The sequence below is a fragment of the Guillardia theta genome (assembly GCF_000315625.1).
Source record: "Guillardia theta CCMP2712 unplaced genomic scaffold GUITHscaffold_13, whole genome shotgun sequence".
Classification (NCBI taxonomy): Eukaryota; class Cryptophyceae; order Pyrenomonadales; family Geminigeraceae; genus Guillardia; species Guillardia theta.
Genome location: NW_005434661.1, coordinates 646,244 through 662,960, shown reverse-complemented (window position 1 = coordinate 662,960; position 16,717 = coordinate 646,244). Strand labels below are relative to the sequence as shown.

General features: G+C 53.3%; 6 protein-coding genes across 6 annotated transcripts; 4 read left to right on the top strand and 2 right to left on the bottom strand.

Moving 5' to 3' along the window:
- Positions 1–163: 163 nt before the first annotated feature.
- Positions 164–7,179, top strand: GUITHDRAFT_103487 (hypothetical protein; the record flags this gene model as incomplete). The annotated part of the gene is made up of 30 exons (XM_005837826.1): positions 164–607; positions 654–731; positions 783–976; positions 1,102–1,159; positions 1,211–1,243; positions 1,293–1,340; positions 1,397–1,470; positions 1,517–1,581; positions 1,837–1,901; positions 2,061–2,328; positions 2,373–2,431; positions 2,785–2,907; positions 2,960–3,008; positions 3,193–3,266; positions 3,473–3,548; positions 3,600–3,639; positions 3,866–3,899; positions 3,950–3,991; positions 4,272–4,330; positions 4,487–4,536; positions 4,676–4,725; positions 4,774–4,809; positions 4,903–4,952; positions 5,237–5,284; positions 5,332–5,464; positions 5,740–5,764; positions 5,922–5,983; positions 6,025–6,117; positions 6,875–6,919; positions 7,099–7,179. The coding sequence occupies 30 exons, from the start codon at positions 164–166 to the stop codon at positions 7,177–7,179; spliced, it is 2,556 nt and encodes an 851-aa protein (XP_005837883.1).
- A 280-nt stretch (positions 7,180–7,459) lies between these two features.
- GUITHDRAFT_103486 (hypothetical protein) lies at positions 7,460–8,649 on the bottom strand (the record flags this gene model as incomplete). Its single annotated transcript, XM_005837825.1, has 9 exons — positions 7,460–7,486; positions 7,591–7,627; positions 7,673–7,725; positions 7,775–7,828; positions 8,073–8,114; positions 8,171–8,240; positions 8,291–8,344; positions 8,384–8,486; positions 8,565–8,649. The coding sequence occupies 9 exons, from the start codon at positions 8,647–8,649 to the stop codon at positions 7,460–7,462; spliced, it is 525 nt and encodes a 174-aa protein (XP_005837882.1).
- A 44-nt stretch (positions 8,650–8,693) lies between these two features.
- On the top strand, positions 8,694–9,624 carry GUITHDRAFT_134991 (palmitoyl protein thioesterase; the record flags this gene model as incomplete). Its single annotated transcript, XM_005837953.1, has 2 exons — positions 8,694–9,434; positions 9,478–9,624. The coding sequence occupies 2 exons, from the start codon at positions 8,694–8,696 to the stop codon at positions 9,622–9,624; spliced, it is 888 nt and encodes a 295-aa protein (XP_005838010.1).
- Positions 9,625–9,743: 119 nt separating this feature from the next.
- Positions 9,744–11,863, bottom strand: GUITHDRAFT_134990 (hypothetical protein; the record flags this gene model as incomplete). Its single annotated transcript, XM_005837824.1, has 10 exons — positions 9,744–9,794; positions 9,840–9,912; positions 9,962–10,038; positions 10,069–10,171; positions 10,227–10,309; positions 10,491–10,565; positions 10,870–10,954; positions 11,014–11,113; positions 11,173–11,414; positions 11,823–11,863. The coding sequence occupies 10 exons, from the start codon at positions 11,861–11,863 to the stop codon at positions 9,744–9,746; spliced, it is 930 nt and encodes a 309-aa protein (XP_005837881.1).
- A 2,415-nt stretch (positions 11,864–14,278) lies between these two features.
- Positions 14,279–15,171, top strand: GUITHDRAFT_151109 (hypothetical protein). The gene is made up of 2 exons (XM_005837823.1): positions 14,279–14,604; positions 14,652–15,171. Exons 1-2 carry the CDS (start codon positions 14,449–14,451, stop codon positions 15,006–15,008), a joined length of 513 nt encoding a protein of 170 aa, XP_005837880.1. The 5' UTR covers positions 14,279–14,448; the 3' UTR covers positions 15,009–15,171.
- Positions 15,172–15,732: 561 nt separating this feature from the next.
- GUITHDRAFT_66645 (hypothetical protein) lies at positions 15,733–16,683 on the top strand (the record flags this gene model as incomplete). Its single annotated transcript, XM_005837822.1, has 2 exons — positions 15,733–15,914; positions 16,299–16,683. Coding segments are annotated over 2 exons (567 nt in total), but the record flags the coding sequence as incomplete, so codon positions are not given.
- Positions 16,684–16,717: the final 34 nt, after the last annotated feature.

Below are 16,717 nucleotides of genomic sequence, written 5' to 3'. Positions count from 1 at the left end.
GATCCACCTGACGCCGCTTGCTTCCTACACCTCCTTGAACGAGCGACTATGAGCCACAGGATTCAGAAGCTTTTGCTGTAGAGAGCTCCTCCTCCGCGAAGCTCCGTCATGTCCTCACTCTCTCACCTCTCCTTGATTCTCTTCATCGTGACACTTCTTCTCCATGCTCTATCCCGCCATCGACACCCCGCATCGTTCGCCTCGCCGCATGCAACAGCTCAGAATTGCTTCCATGGCTGAAGTTTGTTCGGAAACTGGGTGGGGAATGAGGGGGATGATTGAAGAAAATGAGGGGGATGAAATTAACTGTCTCAAGGGCTTCATACAAGTAAAGCCGCAATGCCGATCGCCGAATCGAGGAGCGAAGAATAGGGAGCGGAGCAAGAGCAAGAGCAAGAGCAAGAGCAAGAGCAAGAGCAAGAGCAAGAGCAAGAGCAAGAGCAAGAGCAAGAGCAAGAGCAAGAGCAAGAGCAAGCGCAAGCGTCGAGACCATGACCGTGGGTCGCCGAAGCTAGATCGCCAAGAAGGTCGTGGGGAAGAGATGGGATCAAGTGATGAGATGGAGGAGATGGAGGAGGTTGAAGACATGGAGAGCATGGAGCTTGAGGTAACCTACTCAAGATTCTTGCCATGATTGATTGATAGTTGTCCAGGCAGTGAAAACCGAGGGCAGGGTGACCGAAGAAGGAGAGGAAGACGACGACGACGAATGGCAGACCCTTGCTGATCTGGTTTCCGTCACGTTTTCCCATCCCCTCCCAACCTTGATGTTGACTGATCAGGAGAGGCGCATCGACGGCAAGGTCGAGGGTCAAGGAGCCCGCTTCCTACCGAAGAGTGCAGAGGACGAGCAGGATGACGAGGAGTGGGACCAAGTGCTGGACAGGAACGTGGGCGAGGAGGAGGGGCAGGAGGAAACCATTTCCCTCCTGTCTGAGAGCGACAAGTCGTCGACCATCGTTCGCAAACCGAACAAGTCTGAAAGACTCCTTGCCCTGCACGTCCATCGAGTCAACCTGCTCTGCCTGCTGTCGCGGGGGATCCGATTCAGCAGGCAGGAAATCTTTGTTTGTGATAGAGGCAGCTGATCCTTGTGGGCAGCCTCTGCGATGCCGAACGGCTGAAGAGGAAAGGAGCAGTAGGAGTTCCGCTGGATGATGTAAGGGGAGGGAGAGCTTCCCCGTTCGCTCCTGTGAGATTTCACTTGCAGCTGAAGCTTCCCGCCGAGAACACGCTGTGGACGGTGGGAGCAGCTTGGTGGGTACGTGTCTAAACTGATGCCTGGACTGCAGGTCTCTCACCTGAAGACGTTGGTGGGGTGGCACAACTCAACCTTCAAGGTTCTGCACCCGGAGACTTTGTGGCAGCAGGGCAGGATGAGGTGATCCATTCGCAGATGAACCCGCCAGGAGAGGAGGTGGTGTTAGAGGAGGAGGAGGAGCGTGCGGAGAGTATCAAGAGCCTGTCGCGGTTTGCTCCTCGCGCTGTTCTGTATCTCATGTGATGATGAGCACAGGGCGATGGGGAAGAAGAAAGGAAGCATGCTGCAGAAGACCCTGGCGCTACTTGCTATTGTTCGCGGTGATTCCCCACTCCTTTCCCCCACAAATCCCTCCAGGCCCCATCATCGTCGTCCTCCGCCTCCTCCTCCTCCACCACCACCACCACCTTCTCCCTCCTGCTCCTGCTCCTCCATCACCACCACCACCACCACCTCCTCCTCCTCCTCCTCAACCACCGCCACCGCCACCAACCTCCTCCTCCTCCTCCTCCTGCACCTCATCCTCTTCCTCCTCTTCCTCCCCCCTGCTCCTCCTGAACTTTACTACCCTGCAGGGCTGGAGCTGCAGGCGAGGTTGGTCGCTCCTCTTGTTTGCGAGACTTTCCGCCTCAAGTCTGTCGTGAGTCAGCTGGCAATGATGCGATGGCAGTGCCAGTAACCAGCTGCCTGCTCCTCTCAGATGGAGTTTGCCGACGGGAGGGTGAAGCTCCAAAGATTCCCAATGCGGCAGAAGAAGATAAACGTCAAGGTGTGAGGCTGACCTTGTGTGTCTGTGCAGCATGCCATGAACTGGTGGCCTGCGCAGGCGAACCAGAGAGGAGAGGAGCGAGCTGGAGCCGTTGAGAAGAGGAAAGCGAACAAGGAGATGGAGGAGACGCGGGCAGGAGCGACCAGGGGAGGGAGTCAGAAGACGCCAGCCAGGTCGACAGAGGGAGCAGCCAACAAGATGCCGAAGGGAGCACGAGGGAAACAAGAGAGGAGGGAGAGTCCGGGAGCAGCTCAGCCTGGAAAGAAGATTGCAAAGAAGGTCGCAAGGCGAGAGTCGGGTATGACGTGACGGCAGCGGGCGGGAGGGTTGAGAGTGAGGCAGGTGAAGTGAAGTACCCTGAAGCTGAGGATGGGACGCTGCTAGCAGAGGCACAGAGAATGGTTGAAACTCCTAGATCTCCCTCCTATCTTCTCTTCTCTCCTCTTTTCCTTCCCCTCTCCCCCCCTCCTTCTTTTCCTTCCTCCTCTCCCCTCCCTCACTCCCTCACTCACTCACTCACTCACTCCCTCACTCACTCACTCACTCACTCACTCACTCACTCACTCACTCACTCACTCACTCACTCACTCACTCACTCACTCACTCACTCACTCCCTCACTCACTCACTCACTCACTCCCTCACTCCCTCACTCACTCACTCCCTCACTCCCTCCCTCCCTCCCTCACTCCCTCACTCACGCACTCACTCCCTCACTCACTTCTTCCTTCCGTCTTCTCTGAGATGTGGGGTAGGTTGCAGAGGCAGCAAGAAATCCAGAGGAGCAGCCGACAGGACAGAAAGAGTCAAAGACGCCATGGAAGATGATGAGGTGGAGGAAGAAGGAGGAGACGGCAGGCGAGGAGGAGGAGGATATAGTAAGTCTGTGGCAACGAGATGTTTGATAATATGATTGGCGAACTTGTGCAGGTTATGTCCGAGTACTGGATTGAGGTCTTGCTGTTGAAGAATGAGGAAGGTGAGATAAAGGAGGTCCGAGTTGGAAGGGAGAGGGGGAGAGAGGCAGAGGAGGAACGAGCAGCGGACAGAGGAGGAGGGCAGAGGGGAGGAGGAGGAGAGCAGAGGGGAGGAGGAGGAGGAGAGGGGAGGAGAGAAAGAGAAAGTGTCGGGAGATTGAGGGTTTGATGGTTTTGATGCTGCAGGGACAATGAAATGGCAGTGGACGCACGTTGACGTGATTAATGCGAGGGTCGATGACCCTCTCATGTACAGTAAGGTAAATGTGCAGAGCAGGGAGCAGGGAGCAGGGAGCAGGGCGAGCAGGGAGCAGGGAGCAGGGAGCAGGGAGCAGGGCGGAGGGTGGAGGGTGAGAAAAGAGAGCGGCGGAGGGGGGGAAGAGGAGAGAGCAGGGGAGGGGACGGGAGAAGAGGAGGGGAAAGGCTGGGAGTAGAGCATGAGTTATAACACTGACAGTTATTGCAGGCTGGGCAATCCTATTCCTACGTCGTTGGGATGTATGATAGAGCCGTGGACGACGTGACGAGAAGATATGTTGAGGGTGAGGACGAGGACGATGAGCTGAGGTAGAGGATGACGAGGATGTGAACAGATTGGCACGCTGTCACTCAAACCCGAAGTCTCTCAGACTGGTATGAAGAACCTCCTACAATCTCCCTCGTTCCTCCTCCCTCGTTCCTCCTCCCTCCTCCCTCCTCCCTCCTCCCTCCTCCCTCCTCCCTCCTCCCTCCTCCCTCCTCCCTCCCACCTGCTCTCTCTCCTACATCCCTTCACAATGGCTCCCGGTCTCCTCCTCACGCTCATCCCCTCTTTGCCTGTTGGGATCGTCTCTGACACCTCCCCCTCCCCCTATGGCAGGTGGGACACGACGTTGAAGAAGTTGACAGTTATGGTGAGAGCTACAAGGGAAGTGCCTCACAAGCGACTTGACAGCGAGAGCAGGTGAAGGGTCATGAGTACCTTGCGGAGAGGGAAAACCAGCAGGTTACCTCCTGCCCTCCCTCCCTCGCATGCTCCCTCCCTCATACAAGAGTGAAATCTCAAACTGCCGTGCTCGATGCTCCCACCTGCCTCCCTTTGCTTCCTACCCTTAACGACGGATGTCGGCTGCTGTGGAAACTCTCTCCACCATGACCCTGTTCTCCCCTTCCTCTCTCTCCCTGTCTTCTCCTCTCTCCTCCTCTTCCTCTCTCCTCCTCTTCCTCTCTCCTCCTCTTCCTCCCTTCTGTGCGTTCTCTTCCATTGTCTTCCTCAACCATGGCAGGTGAAGGACGAGGCAAAGGAGATGCACGAGGCTCATCTGCAGGAGCCGCTGCCGCGCAGGTCCGTCTAGGGGAAGGAGTGAAGTTAGGGGGAGGAGAGAAGTTAGTGGGAGGAGGAGGAGGAGGAGAGGAGGTGGTCGCCTGGGGGGAGGGGGGAGAAAGAGGGAGATGAAGGGGAAGGAGGAGGAGGAGGAGGAGCGTGCTGAGGAATGTTCAGCCTCGTCGCCTACAAGAATCATCCTGCCTACTGCATTGAGAAGCACCTCGGTGAGTTTTGATGGGAGGGGAAGAGAGAGGAAGAGGGAGGAGGAGGAGGAGGAGGAGGAGGAAAGGCATGTTGGGTCAGAGGTGGCGGCGGGGGCGAAGAAGCAATCAGGTTGAACCTTCTCTTACCAATCCTGGATAGGAAAGTACGAATGCATCTATCCTCGAAAGCCCGTAGTTGGTCTTGTACAGGTACGAGGAGGAGGAGGAGGGGAGGGGAAGGTATGACGATGTGGACAGGGTCATGCAGTGTACAGACGAGATTGTATACAAAAGGTGAGAAGGAGGGGTTGAGGTGATGGGGTCGAGGAGGAGGAGAAAGAGGCGGCAGCAGATAAGGAGGAGGAGGAGGTCGTGACGAGTGTGCAGCTCATGAGGAAAGAAAACTGGTTCCGGAGCATACCTCCAAGAGTTGTAAGGTGACTTGACTTGTGGCTGACTGGAGAAGAACAAAGATGGAAGGAGGGAAAGGAAGGAGGAGAGAAAGGAAGAAACGCGGAGAGGAAGCAGAAAGGAGAGCAGGAACGGGGAGCGGAAGGAGGGTGAAGCGGAGAAGCCGGAGGGTTGATGGGTGCGACGGATGGTCAAAGACGGGATGGAGGAGAGTCGGGGGAGGGGGAGGGGGGGGGCAAGGAGGGGTCGGACCAGGAGGAGCAGGCTGACGACAAGTAGAAGTGAGATTCTGAGTGGTTGCTCCTGCCAGGGCGATGGAGATGGACTTTCCTGCCAAGACCATCCAGCGAGCTGAGAGGTAAGTCCGACAGAGAACCCTGCTCTGCTCTGAACGAGGAGCCGAAGGAAGAAGAGGGCCTCCAAGGGCAGCAAGAAGGCAGCGGAGGAGAGCGGATCGGAGGAGAAGCTGGAAGGGGAGGAGGGGGAGGAGGGAGGAGCCGAGGAGAAGAAAACTATCGCTCTGTACGGGCAGTGGCAGGTGAGAGGGATGCTGAGGAGAGGATGCGGGGGCTCCTGTGACCCCCCCTTCCCCCTGCAGACGGATATCTACCACCCCCCTCCTGTTACAGAAGGGAGGATTCCAAAGAACGAGCACGGGAACTGGGAGCTGTGGACTGAACATCACCTGCCTGCTGTACGATTTCTGCCCTCCTCCTCCTACTCCTCCTCCTCCTCCTCCTCCTCCTCCTCCTCCTCCTCCTCCTCCTCCTCCCTCCTTATCTTGACGCTCTCCATTTGTTCTCGTTCTGTCAGGGCTCCGTCCACATCAACTCGCCAGGTGATAGCCAAGTTCGTGGAAGGGGCTCGAGACGGATAGAGAGGAAGAGACGGAGAGGACGAGGATGATGGAGAAGGATGCACGAGAGGAGACGAGGGGAGCAGGGGAAAAGATGGGGAGGTGGAAGTGGAGGACGGAGAGACTGAAAGGTACACAGGAATCGTCCAGCTCGTCCGTCAGCTGGGAATCGATCACGCAAAAGCTCTCGTGGGCTTCGAGGTGAGGCAGCGTGTGGGTTTCAGCGGCTGAGGAGGAGGCAGACGCGAGCTGGGACTTCATATCCTGTCTTCGATGGAGTGATCGTCTGCAAAGAGCATGAGGAACTTCTGATCAGCGCGGCGGAGCAGCAGCAGGTAAGGGAGGGAGGAGAGAGAGAACGTGGGGGACTTGTTAGAGCTCAGGGTAGCAAAGGTGTGGAGGGGAAGGGAGGGGGAGGGAGAGGAGTACAGAGGGCGAGGAGGAGGAAGGGGAGGAGGGGGAGGAAAAGGAGATGAGGAGCACCGAGGGGAACTAGGGAGAGTGGAAGCAGGAGCAGGAGTGAGGGGGGAACGAGGGAGAGGGGAAGCAGGAGCAGGAGTGAGGGGAGAACGAGGGAGAGGGGAAGCAGGAGCAGGAGTGAGGGGAGAACGAGGGAGAGGGAAAGCAGGAGCAGGAGTGAGGGGGGAACGAGCACTGAGGAGGAGGGCGGCGCTCGCAGGCGAACGAGAACAAGGTCAAGGAGGAGAGGAGGAGAGTGGCAGCGCTGCAGCACTGGAAGGTTATGAGCCTCCTCGACCTGCCTTGCCACTCACTGTTACCTGCAGTCCCTGTCGAAGTTCCTCTTCACGAGAGAAGAAGTAATCAAAGAAAACACCCATCTTCTTCCTTATCCTCCTCATCCTCCACCTTCTCCTCCTCCTCCCTCTTCCTCATCATCATCATCATCATCATCATCATCATCATCATCATCATCATCATCATCATCATCATCATATCAACTTCCTCATCATCATCCATCGTCATCATCATCATCCTGATCCTCCTCCTCCACCACCACCTTTTCCTCCTGCTCCTGCTCCTGCTCCTGCTCCACCTCATCATCATCATCATCCTCATACTGCGACAATTCAGGTACAACAAAGATTCGACAAACAGTACGCCAGGAAGCGAGACGAGGTTTTCTCCTTCTCATGCCTCCTCCTCCTCCTCTATCTCCTCCTCTATCTCCTCCTCTATCTCCTCCTCCTCTATCTCTTCTTCCTCTTTCTCCTCCTCCTTTATCTCCTCCTCTATCTCCTGCCTATCTTTCTCGTCTTTGCCTTCCCCTTCCCGCTCTCACTAGCGTTCACTCCCAGGACAACGACGACAAGTCTCGACCCCTCAAGCGTCCGAAGCAGAAAGCCAAAGGGAAGAGGAATACAGAAACTATCGACTGAACCCCCACACGCCACACGCCTGCCCTCCTCCTGCGATGTCTTCAATTTCCCTCCCTTTCCAATCGTTGAGCCCATCTCTCCATCAACTCCTTCTTCCCTCCCCCCCCCCCCCCCCCGGCCTCCTCCTCCTCCTCCTCCTCCTCCTTGCGAGTTCGTCCACTCTTGACGCGGACTTGCACCTTTGCAAGGAACTACTCTCCTTCCTCGAAATATTTCCAAGGTTGCAGGTTCAGAATGATTCGATCAAGTTCATTGGCATCTTTGAGAAGAGAAGAGAGGTCTAGAGAGAGTTCATCGCCATCGTCACCTGCCATCAAAACTTCAACTTATCTCCGTCTTCACTCAAACACCACTATCACTATCATCATCATCGCCATCACCATCACCAAATCCACTGTCCTCGCATCATACCTGATGGCATGCTTGCTTCAGCGTGTCATGAAGGTCACTATGTCAACCCGTCATTCCAGCAGCTACGTCATCCCGTCCTCACCTCAGCTCCTCCTCGGTACAAGTGAAGTCGATATCTTCCTCCGAACCGTCCGGCTGCCATCGCTCTTCACTCGCAAGCACACAGCCTCCTTACTCCACAGACCTTGACGGTGTGGAAACGAACATGGAAGAGAGGGCGAATAGCATGGTCCACATGCTGCACGGGGATGAGAGGCAAAAAACTAGAGCAGGAGAGCCAACGGAGCAAGAAAAATAGCGATGAACAAAGGGAGACAGGAGCAGGAGCAGGAGCAGGAGCAGGAGCAGGAGCAGGAGCAGGAGCAGGAGCAGGAGCAGGAGCAGGAGCAGGAGCAGGAGCAGGAGCAGGAGCAGGGGTAGGAGCAGCAGGAGCAGGAGCAGGAGCATATGCAAGGGGATGTCAGCGCGGGAGAACCAATCACCTTTGTCTTGACCACAAAGTCAAGGCGCCACGTCACTCCGGTCTGCATCCCACCGGTCACCCAACAACAAGGTTTGAACTCAAGCACCGCTGACGTACCAGCTGAGGGAAGGTGAACTGAGTTCGAGCAAGTATCTTCCTGAGAGACGTCTTCTCCTCCTCATAAATTCTGCAGGTAGCACCAGTCAACACAAGCCAAACTCGGTCCAGTCCATGCACCTTGCGACCAAATCTGCTCTGTCATCGGTCAGCCCTTGGTCCAGCAGCGTCGCTCTGCATGGGTAGTGTGAGCGCTTGGGGCACAATCCAGACCGGAAGCAGCACTTGAAGTCTGCTGGGAGAGTATCCGCCTTGGCTGCCTCCAGGAGAGCACTCGTCAGCCCCGTCGAGAACTGAGTTTCGTCCTGCCCTCCGCCTGCCGCCTCTCGTCAGGCCTCGTCCCGGTCTCATGAGCATGAGCTCTGTGCAGGAATCTTGAAGACAAGGTGCTTACCTTGTTCCCTCAGCCCCTTCGCTCTCCTCACTATCCTCCTTACCTCCTCCTCCCCGACCGAAACTCCCGTTCCCCATCCCACCATGTCGCCACCTCAACCGAGCCCCGCAGGCCCGCTCAGGCCCCGAAATGCTTCCCCCGTTGCGGTGCCCCCAAGTTGCGTTCCATGCTGTGCTGCTTGCGATGTTTCTCGCGTCCTCGGCGGCGATTCCGCTGCCAGCAAGGAGCTCCAACACGAGCAGGGCCGTAGTGATGTGGCATGGCATGGGGGACACGTGCTGCCTGCCAGTCTCCATGGGGAGGGTGAAATCCTTGATAGAAAAGCATGTCCCAGGTGCCTACGTCCGTTCCCTGATGATCGGAGAGAACGAGGCCAAGGACCAGTACAACGGATTCTTCATGCCCATCCACGAGCAGCTGACCTTTGCTTGCAACCTCGTCTCCAAGGACCCGAACCTTGCCGGTGGGTTTCATGCTGTTGGTTTCTCCCAGGGAGGGCTCTTCCTGCGAGCGCTGGTGCAGACATGCCCGGAAGCGAAAGTTCAGTCGTTGATCTCCATTGGAGGCCCACAACAAGGAGTTTATGGGCTACCAAGATGCATCACGCACAGTGTATTCTGTGAGACTATGAAGAAGCTTCTAGAAATGGGTGCATATGAAAGTTTTGTACAGCAGCGATCAGTACAAGCGCAGTACTGGCAGGATCCCGTCAAAAGTGAAGAATATCTGAAATACAACATATTTCTTCCTGACATCAACAACAACCTTGAAGAAAAGAAAGCGGTCTATCGAGATCGTATTCTTTCTTTGAACAAGCTGGTGCTTGTAAAGTTCCAGAACGACACGGTAGTTGTTCCAAGGGAAAGCACGGTACGAGAGTCAACTGGTTGAGCAAGACTGATTTGCATCTTAGTGGTTCGAATTTTATCAAGAGGGCCAAGATGTTGAGATTCAGGACTTGAAACAGTCAAAGCTTTACGAGGAAGATTGGATAGGGCTGAAATCGCTGGATGCGGCTGGAAAGGTTTGTATGAGCCTTGCTTGGTTGACACTGATGTGAATCTGGACAGTTGGATATGCTGGAGTGCCCTGGAGATCACTTGGAGATGCCTGATGGATACTTCATCCAAAAAATAATTCCATACTTGAAATGACAATGTATTTTTACTACTTTCTGTTTCACATACCAAAAACGGATAAATAGCTCTTTCCGCTCTGAAGCTTGTTAGCCTGCAAGTGACTTCACTTCGTGTGCATTCAATGAGAATCTCTCACCTGTTGCTGGCTGAGTGCACGAGCCAAGCCGGACATGAGGAGAACGTCTGAGCTGAGATAGACTTTGAAATTGCTGAAACAGCTCAAGTCACAACAAACAAAGACGGACACCACGATATCACCTGTTGGCAATGGTTTCCGCCACGTCCTTTGCGTACTGGATCTCACGCAACTCCACGAACCCTGAAAAACCTTCAATCTACAAAAAGGGAATTCCCTGAATGTGTACCAGGATTGTTGGCAACAGCCGTTGCGATAAGTTTAGCAGCTTCAGCTTCTCCTTGAGCTGCAATGACAATACTTTTCTTTCTTCAATAGCCTTCTCAACAATCCTACGACAGTTTGTCAAAGCCATGAGTGCAACAACAAAGTGACGATATTACTCACCATTTCGAGCGTTCCGCATCCTGCTGCGCAACCTGCTTCGCCTCAACCGCGGTTGTGAATTGCGGACTGAAGGCAAGATGCGTCTGAGAAAGCAAGTCATACGCTGCACTGTGCAATTTCGGTCAACAAGCACAAGTACAGAAGTGCGTTCAGACTATTGTTAACATCAACGACATCAGATGTCCATATCTACTTTTTTTGTTTTGAAAATATCCTCACCACGCTGTACGCGATTCACAAAGCACGACTGAAGGCAATACTTACAATCGAAACATCATCCAAAACCATGAAGAAGTCCTTTGCGCGTTCCTGCAATCTGTTCCTGACTTGTGCTGAGACCTGCATGACACCCGTCGTAAGTATAAGAGAAATGCACCATTGTTCTGCGAATACAAAATGCAAAAACACAAAATATACAGGAAGAAAAATGTTCGGGAGCATGTATTCATTGCCTAAGAGAAGCGATCGATAGAAACGATCACCCTTTGGATTGCAGTGAACACTTGGGTATATATGTAGCATTTTCTCTTTGTAAAGAGAGAAATAGAATTTTCATTTCCTGCAGCCATAGAAGACTACACTCCATGAAAGTTCTCTCCTTTACTAAGACAGAGATGCAACACAAATAAAATACAGAACATACCTGTTCTCGTTTCACGATTAGCTCTATAGCATTGTATTGCGCTACAACACTTTTAAGGACCTCATTCGCGATAGATGGAAGGACTCTGGACCCAAACATCACTATTTCACAAACAACGACACTCTCAAACTGTTCAACACTCACCTTTCGTCATAGTCCATTCCAAGTGTCCTGTACATTTCCGGAAGCTTGTCGACAACCGGACGATAAATCAATCGCAAATTAATATCAACCATTTGAAGATCTGCATTTTGACAATAAGAAAACAATTCAAAATCCCAAGTCAAACAACTAATCTCTCACCTTTGCTGCCAGTCAGCGATTTGATATTCCTTGGTGTAGACCGCACATTGTAGATATAAGGTCTCTGGAACCATGGAACTTTGAAGTGGGTGCCTTCACCCTTCACTACACTACTCATTCCGCTTATTCTGCTATAAATTACCGCCCGGTGTCCACCCTCGACGTTGTACATACAGTGATTGACCACAACATATCCACCCACTGTAAGTGCTATACCCCCCGCAGCTGTCAGAAGGAATGACCTGGAAAGGAGGTCATTAATGCACACCAATACGGCAAACAGTATCCAACACATCCTCACATGGGTCATATCTCTGCTAGAGGCCATAGGAACATGAGGTGTAACGACAGGGACAGACAATGTTTTGAGCGTGTAGTTCACAGAGAGCAACAATCACATGCAAGGAGAGCTTAGCATCAAGCTCTACAGCTACATGGCAACCGCATTGCCTCAGAGGCACGCAAACAATAGCGCCATGAGCCATAAGAACACTTTCCACGAAGTATCCTTGCAACAAACTGGAAGGTACATTCGCTCGAAACCATCTCAGTGAAAGAGGACACTGGCATAGGCAACACAGAGGGGCTGTACGAGAATCAGGATGAGGAGGAGTTGAGATGGGAAGGATAAAAGCATCTTTTCATCTCACCCGGGGATGTTGGGAGGACGCAGCTTGTTCAGCGAGTTCATGGCGTCGTCTCCTCGGCGGTCGCAGAATGGGGGTCAGGGGGTGGTTTGCATTGATAGGGGTACTTTTGTATGGAATTTGCGATGAATTCCTGGGTGTAAAAATTAAACGGGGGTACTGTCAAGGAGTTTCCGTATGGGGTAGGGTAGTGATATTGTAAGGACAGGTGTACTACGGGGTTGTGGAATTGTTTTGAAAATGTTTCGAAAATATTTGACTTGTTTTCAAAATATGGATGTGTATTTTTCAAGTCTATACTGCGCGGCTGACAGGCTGGCCGCCCGCCGCTGACCAGTGCGGCGGCGGGCCGAGGCGCTCGGCCCGGCCGGCGGCCCGGGCCTGGCGGCCCCGGTGGCCTGCCCGGTGCCCGGTCACTGCCGGGGCCGGCGGCAGTGGCATCCGGTTTATCACTCGGATGTGAGAACCGTGACCCTCCGACAGGCTCATCCCATAGTCACTCAAAGTTGAACCCCGCCCTCAGCTGCCGGCGATGTAAGAGCCCGGGCCGCCGCGTCTGTGACGGAATACAAGTTTGTTAGACTTGTACTAGTCCAAAGTCACGCAGATATCACATCGACCTTAGTTGTAACAAGACAGTTTTTGCTCAAGACTGAGTTTAATGCACACAAATCAAGAATTGAGGAGCACATGAGAGATAGACTGTATGCTAGGATGTGAAACCCAAGCATCCAGACATGAGAGGACCTTAGCAAGACGGCTAGGAAAGCCCCCTCTTCGTCCACACACGCTACATTGGCCGCCTCGCAAACACGTAAGTCGTCTTGGTTTACAGGAGAGTTTTTGTTAACTCGGCGCTATCTGACTGGCACGGCTGGCATACGTTCCATCCTCCCCCCGAGTTTCTGAAATAGTACGTTACATCGGACGTCAGAAAGTCACACAAACAAGAATGTCAGCAGATCCAAGTCAAGATACGATGATACAACGTCAAGTTCACAGTCAAGCTGAGCGGGCAATAACCATTCAAGGATTGTCCATTCTGAAGAAGATTTTCATGCAGGGCTATTAGATGTGCAGTGCAGAGATAAGGGAGATGCCTGGCGAGCTGATGCAATGACGAGAGAAGGAGGATAAGATAAGAGAGTCTGAGGAGAGAACTTCGGAGTTCAGATAACAGAGAGAGAGAGAGAGAGAGCGTGCCCGCCGGCATTTGAAGACCAAGAGATAAATTTTTGAACCGTAAAGAACTTGTGACCAGAGATTGCTGCCGCAAGATTGGAACATCCGTTTCAAGGCATTTGAAGATTGTTGTGCAGTAGTACCTTGTTCGCCGATCCAGAAGTAGCTCCAGTTATGCATGCCACAGCCTAGCTCCATGACATGAAACTTCCGCCAGATCTCCTGGGAGTTCCATTTGATCCTACTCAAAGATCAAGAAAATAAGAATCGAATCAGCTTCAAGTGCGTTTCCACACGGTTAAGCAGATATTCGACCGACCAATCTGGCTGGGAAAAGGCTTGTTTTTCCTATTCGAAGATCAATCAAACAAATTGAGGCTGAGATGAGAGGCCTAAACAACTTGCGGCTAGAAAGAGAGCCTGATTGAAGAGAGGAGTCATCCGAATGTGTAAAGCTTGATAGAATTTGCATGAATTTTCAACAGCAACGGGAAAACAATACCAAGAAAGAAAAAAACTCCAGTAAACAATTCAACTAACCAAATATAAGATCAACATGATTGAGCATGTAATCGGGGCCCATAACCGACGGAATACAAGTTTGTTAGACTTGTACTAGTCCAAAGTCACGCAGATATCACATCGACCTTAGTTGTAACAAGACAGTTTTTGCTCAAGACTGAGTTTAATGCACACAAATCAAGAATTGAGGAGCACATGAGAGATAGACTGTATGCTAGGATGTGAAACCCAAGCATCCAGACATGAGAGGACCTTAGCAAGACGGCTAGGAAAGCCCCCTCTTCGTCCACACACGCTACATTGGCCGCGGCTCGCAAACACGTAAGTCGTCTTGGTTTACAGGAGAGTTTTTGTTAACTCGGCGCTATCTGACTGGCACGGCTGGCATACGTTCCATCAGTCTGAGTCCGAGCGCGGCCGGAGGCTGACTCATCAGGCTCGGGGGCCGAGAGCGGCGCCCGGAGGCACGGGTCACGGGTCCGGCGACTCAGAATTAAGTTAAAAATCAGTACTAGGAGTGAATTTATGGCGCGATCATATGACCTGTACCCAAAGTTGAGTGAAACTGATGAGTACGAGGACAATCGGAGTCACATGTACAGGACTGCCGCAACTCGCACTGTATCAGAACTATATCTCAAATGATGACTAAAATTATTTTTATAGGAGGGGGCCCTCGTGACTGAGGTCCGGCAGCACCCGCGGAGGGGAGCCAAGAGCAAGCAGCGCATAGGAGAAGAGCCACTGCCGACCTGAAGCCCTCCCAGCAACTTGAGGCAGAGGGTTGTAAGATCACACCATCCTTTGTGCCTAGGAATCTGTTGGTCAGTGTCTCTAAAACAAATTGCGGTGAAGTTAAACAGCATTCCACCATTCTCCTTTCCTGTCTCCTGTTGACCAAGCATCTCTGCCCAACTGTACCAACATGTCCACGTCTGGAATCTACCAGCCCCGCGTAGCTAAGTTATTTTCGCGGAAAAAGAGCTCAGGCGCGGGTAAACAATCCAAGATCATTGTTGTCAGCATCGAAGCCGTGCTGGAGCTGCTGCACCTCAGGCAACATGTGGCAGCGCAACGGCTGGTAAGAAGGAAGGATGTTGTTATATCGAGCTCTGACATGTTGTGCAGGGTATATCTCTTACTGCATTCAAGTCGGCGTGTAAAAAAATTGGCGTGTACCACTGGCCAAACTCGGAGCAAGACAGGCTCGTGATGCTGGAGCAAGAAGGGAGGCTCGATCTTGCTGACTGCAATAAAGATCCGAAAGAGGCTACGACCAGACAGCACGAGCAGCAGATCTTGTCGAGCGAGGGCAAACGGGATGACGCTTCCAAGAGCGGGTCAATGTGGCCGGAGGAGTCAGAACGCGAGGTGTACCACACGCCGTCGTTGTTTGAGGAGGCCTTGATGCACGTCCAGAGCAGTGAAGAAAACATGGGATGCCGGACCGTCAAGCCAGGGACATGGGTCAATCACAACGATTGATAGAGAACAAGAGGGGTCTGGAGCTTTGAACATAGGCAAGGGTTTCCGATGCTTTGTACCGTACTATGCAGATGTTGACTAGATGTTGACAAATTCAAAGCAAATCAAGAATGCTCATAGGGAGAGAGATCAGGATTGCTTACAAATAAAGGAAGTACGTGAGATTCAGAATGCACACAAGACACAAGACACACTCTGAGCCTTGGAAGCTATCAGGATCTGAACCCTACATTCGACCATCCTGATTGTCCCGGTACTGATTCTAAACTTAACTTTGAGTAAAACGACTGTAGGGCTGTCAAACAAGGATGACATGCTAGAGGGCGACGGAGAAACGACTGCGGGGATGAGGAGGGGAGACGACGAGGAGGAGCGGAAGAGACTCTCGCGTCTCTTCCAGCAGCAAGACGAGGACGGGAGCGGCGAGATCGATGCGCAGGAGCTGCACAGGATCTTTCAGTCGATGGGGCAGGAGGCGCCCCTGGACGAATGCAAGGAGATCATGAGGAGGTACGGGAGCAGCGGGCATGGGATGGACCTCGATCACTTCCTGGCTCTCTTCGAAGGGCTCAAGACGGGGAGGGTGGAGGCATTCAGCCCTTTCCTGACCAAGTACATGTTGTCGCTGGCGTCAGACGAGGACCTGCTGGAGATGATACGAAGCTCCAGCCCGCATGCTACTCACCTGGTTCTGAACCACTGCGCGCTAGGACAAGACCTCCGCATGCTCGAAGCACTGTCGAGCAACACCCACCTCGTCGAACTCTCCCTGCGCGGCAACCGGCTTGACCCCAAGGCGGCGGCCGTGCTCTCCGAGAGCCTCCTCAGGAACACAACGCTGACCATGCTCGACATCTCGGCGAACGAGATAGGAGACGAAGGGGTCGACAGAGTCTTCAGTGCCCTGTGCGTCCCCGAGGACGCCAGAGAGGCCTGGCTGCATCTCTGCGACTGTAAGGATGAATACCGCGATTGCATGAGGGATGTCGAAACCATCAAGGAAGAGTCGGAGCGAGTGCTGCGGCAGGCGAAGGAAGCAGGAGTGATCTTCCCCCGCAACCAGCGCTCAGACTCGGACAGCGAGAAGCTGCGGGCGACCCTCGAGAGGATGCGGGTGAAACGAGAGAGGGCGATCCAGGCGGCCATAGAGAGCGAGAAGAGCATGAGGCTGGCGCAGGACTGGTACGACGGGATCCACTGCAACATGTTCCTACAAGTTCTCAAGGTCGACTACAACTGGCTGTCCCCGAGAGCAGGAGAGTCCATCGCCAAGGCTCTCGATCCTCACAGGGGGCAGAACACAGCTCTCACCACACTCAGCCTTGCTCGGAACGCGCTTGGGTCCGAGGGGGTGCAGGCCATTGCGAGGGGACTGGAACTGGGTGGGTTCCTGTGCTCCCTCAACCTGGCAGGAAATTCTTGCGGTCCTGTTGGCGCCACTGCGATCGCCAGCTGCATCCGGACGAAGGGCAACCAGCTCACAGATCTCGATCTCTCCTCGAACGGGATCGGCGACCAGGGAGCGGAGGTGATCGCCAAAGCGCTTCATGACGACGTTAAGTTAGTCCAGATGGATCTGGCGAACAATCTGATACAGAACAAGGCAAGCAGGTTGATGGAGGTCTGTGAGCGATGCTCGTCGCTGCGCACTCTGAACTTGCAAAACAACATCATCACCATGAAGGACATTCGTGAATGTCGCAAGAAGT

Excerpts from the sequence above, each read along its gene's own strand:
- GUITHDRAFT_151109 (XM_005837823.1), top strand. The coding sequence starts at position 14,449 with ATGTCCACGTCTGGAATCTACCAGCCCCGCGTAGCTAAGTTATTTTCG. Across the intron at positions 14,605-14,651 it reads ATGTGGCAGCGCAACGGCTG|GGTATATCTCTTACTGCATT; the intron begins GTAAGAAGGAAG and ends CATGTTGTGCAG.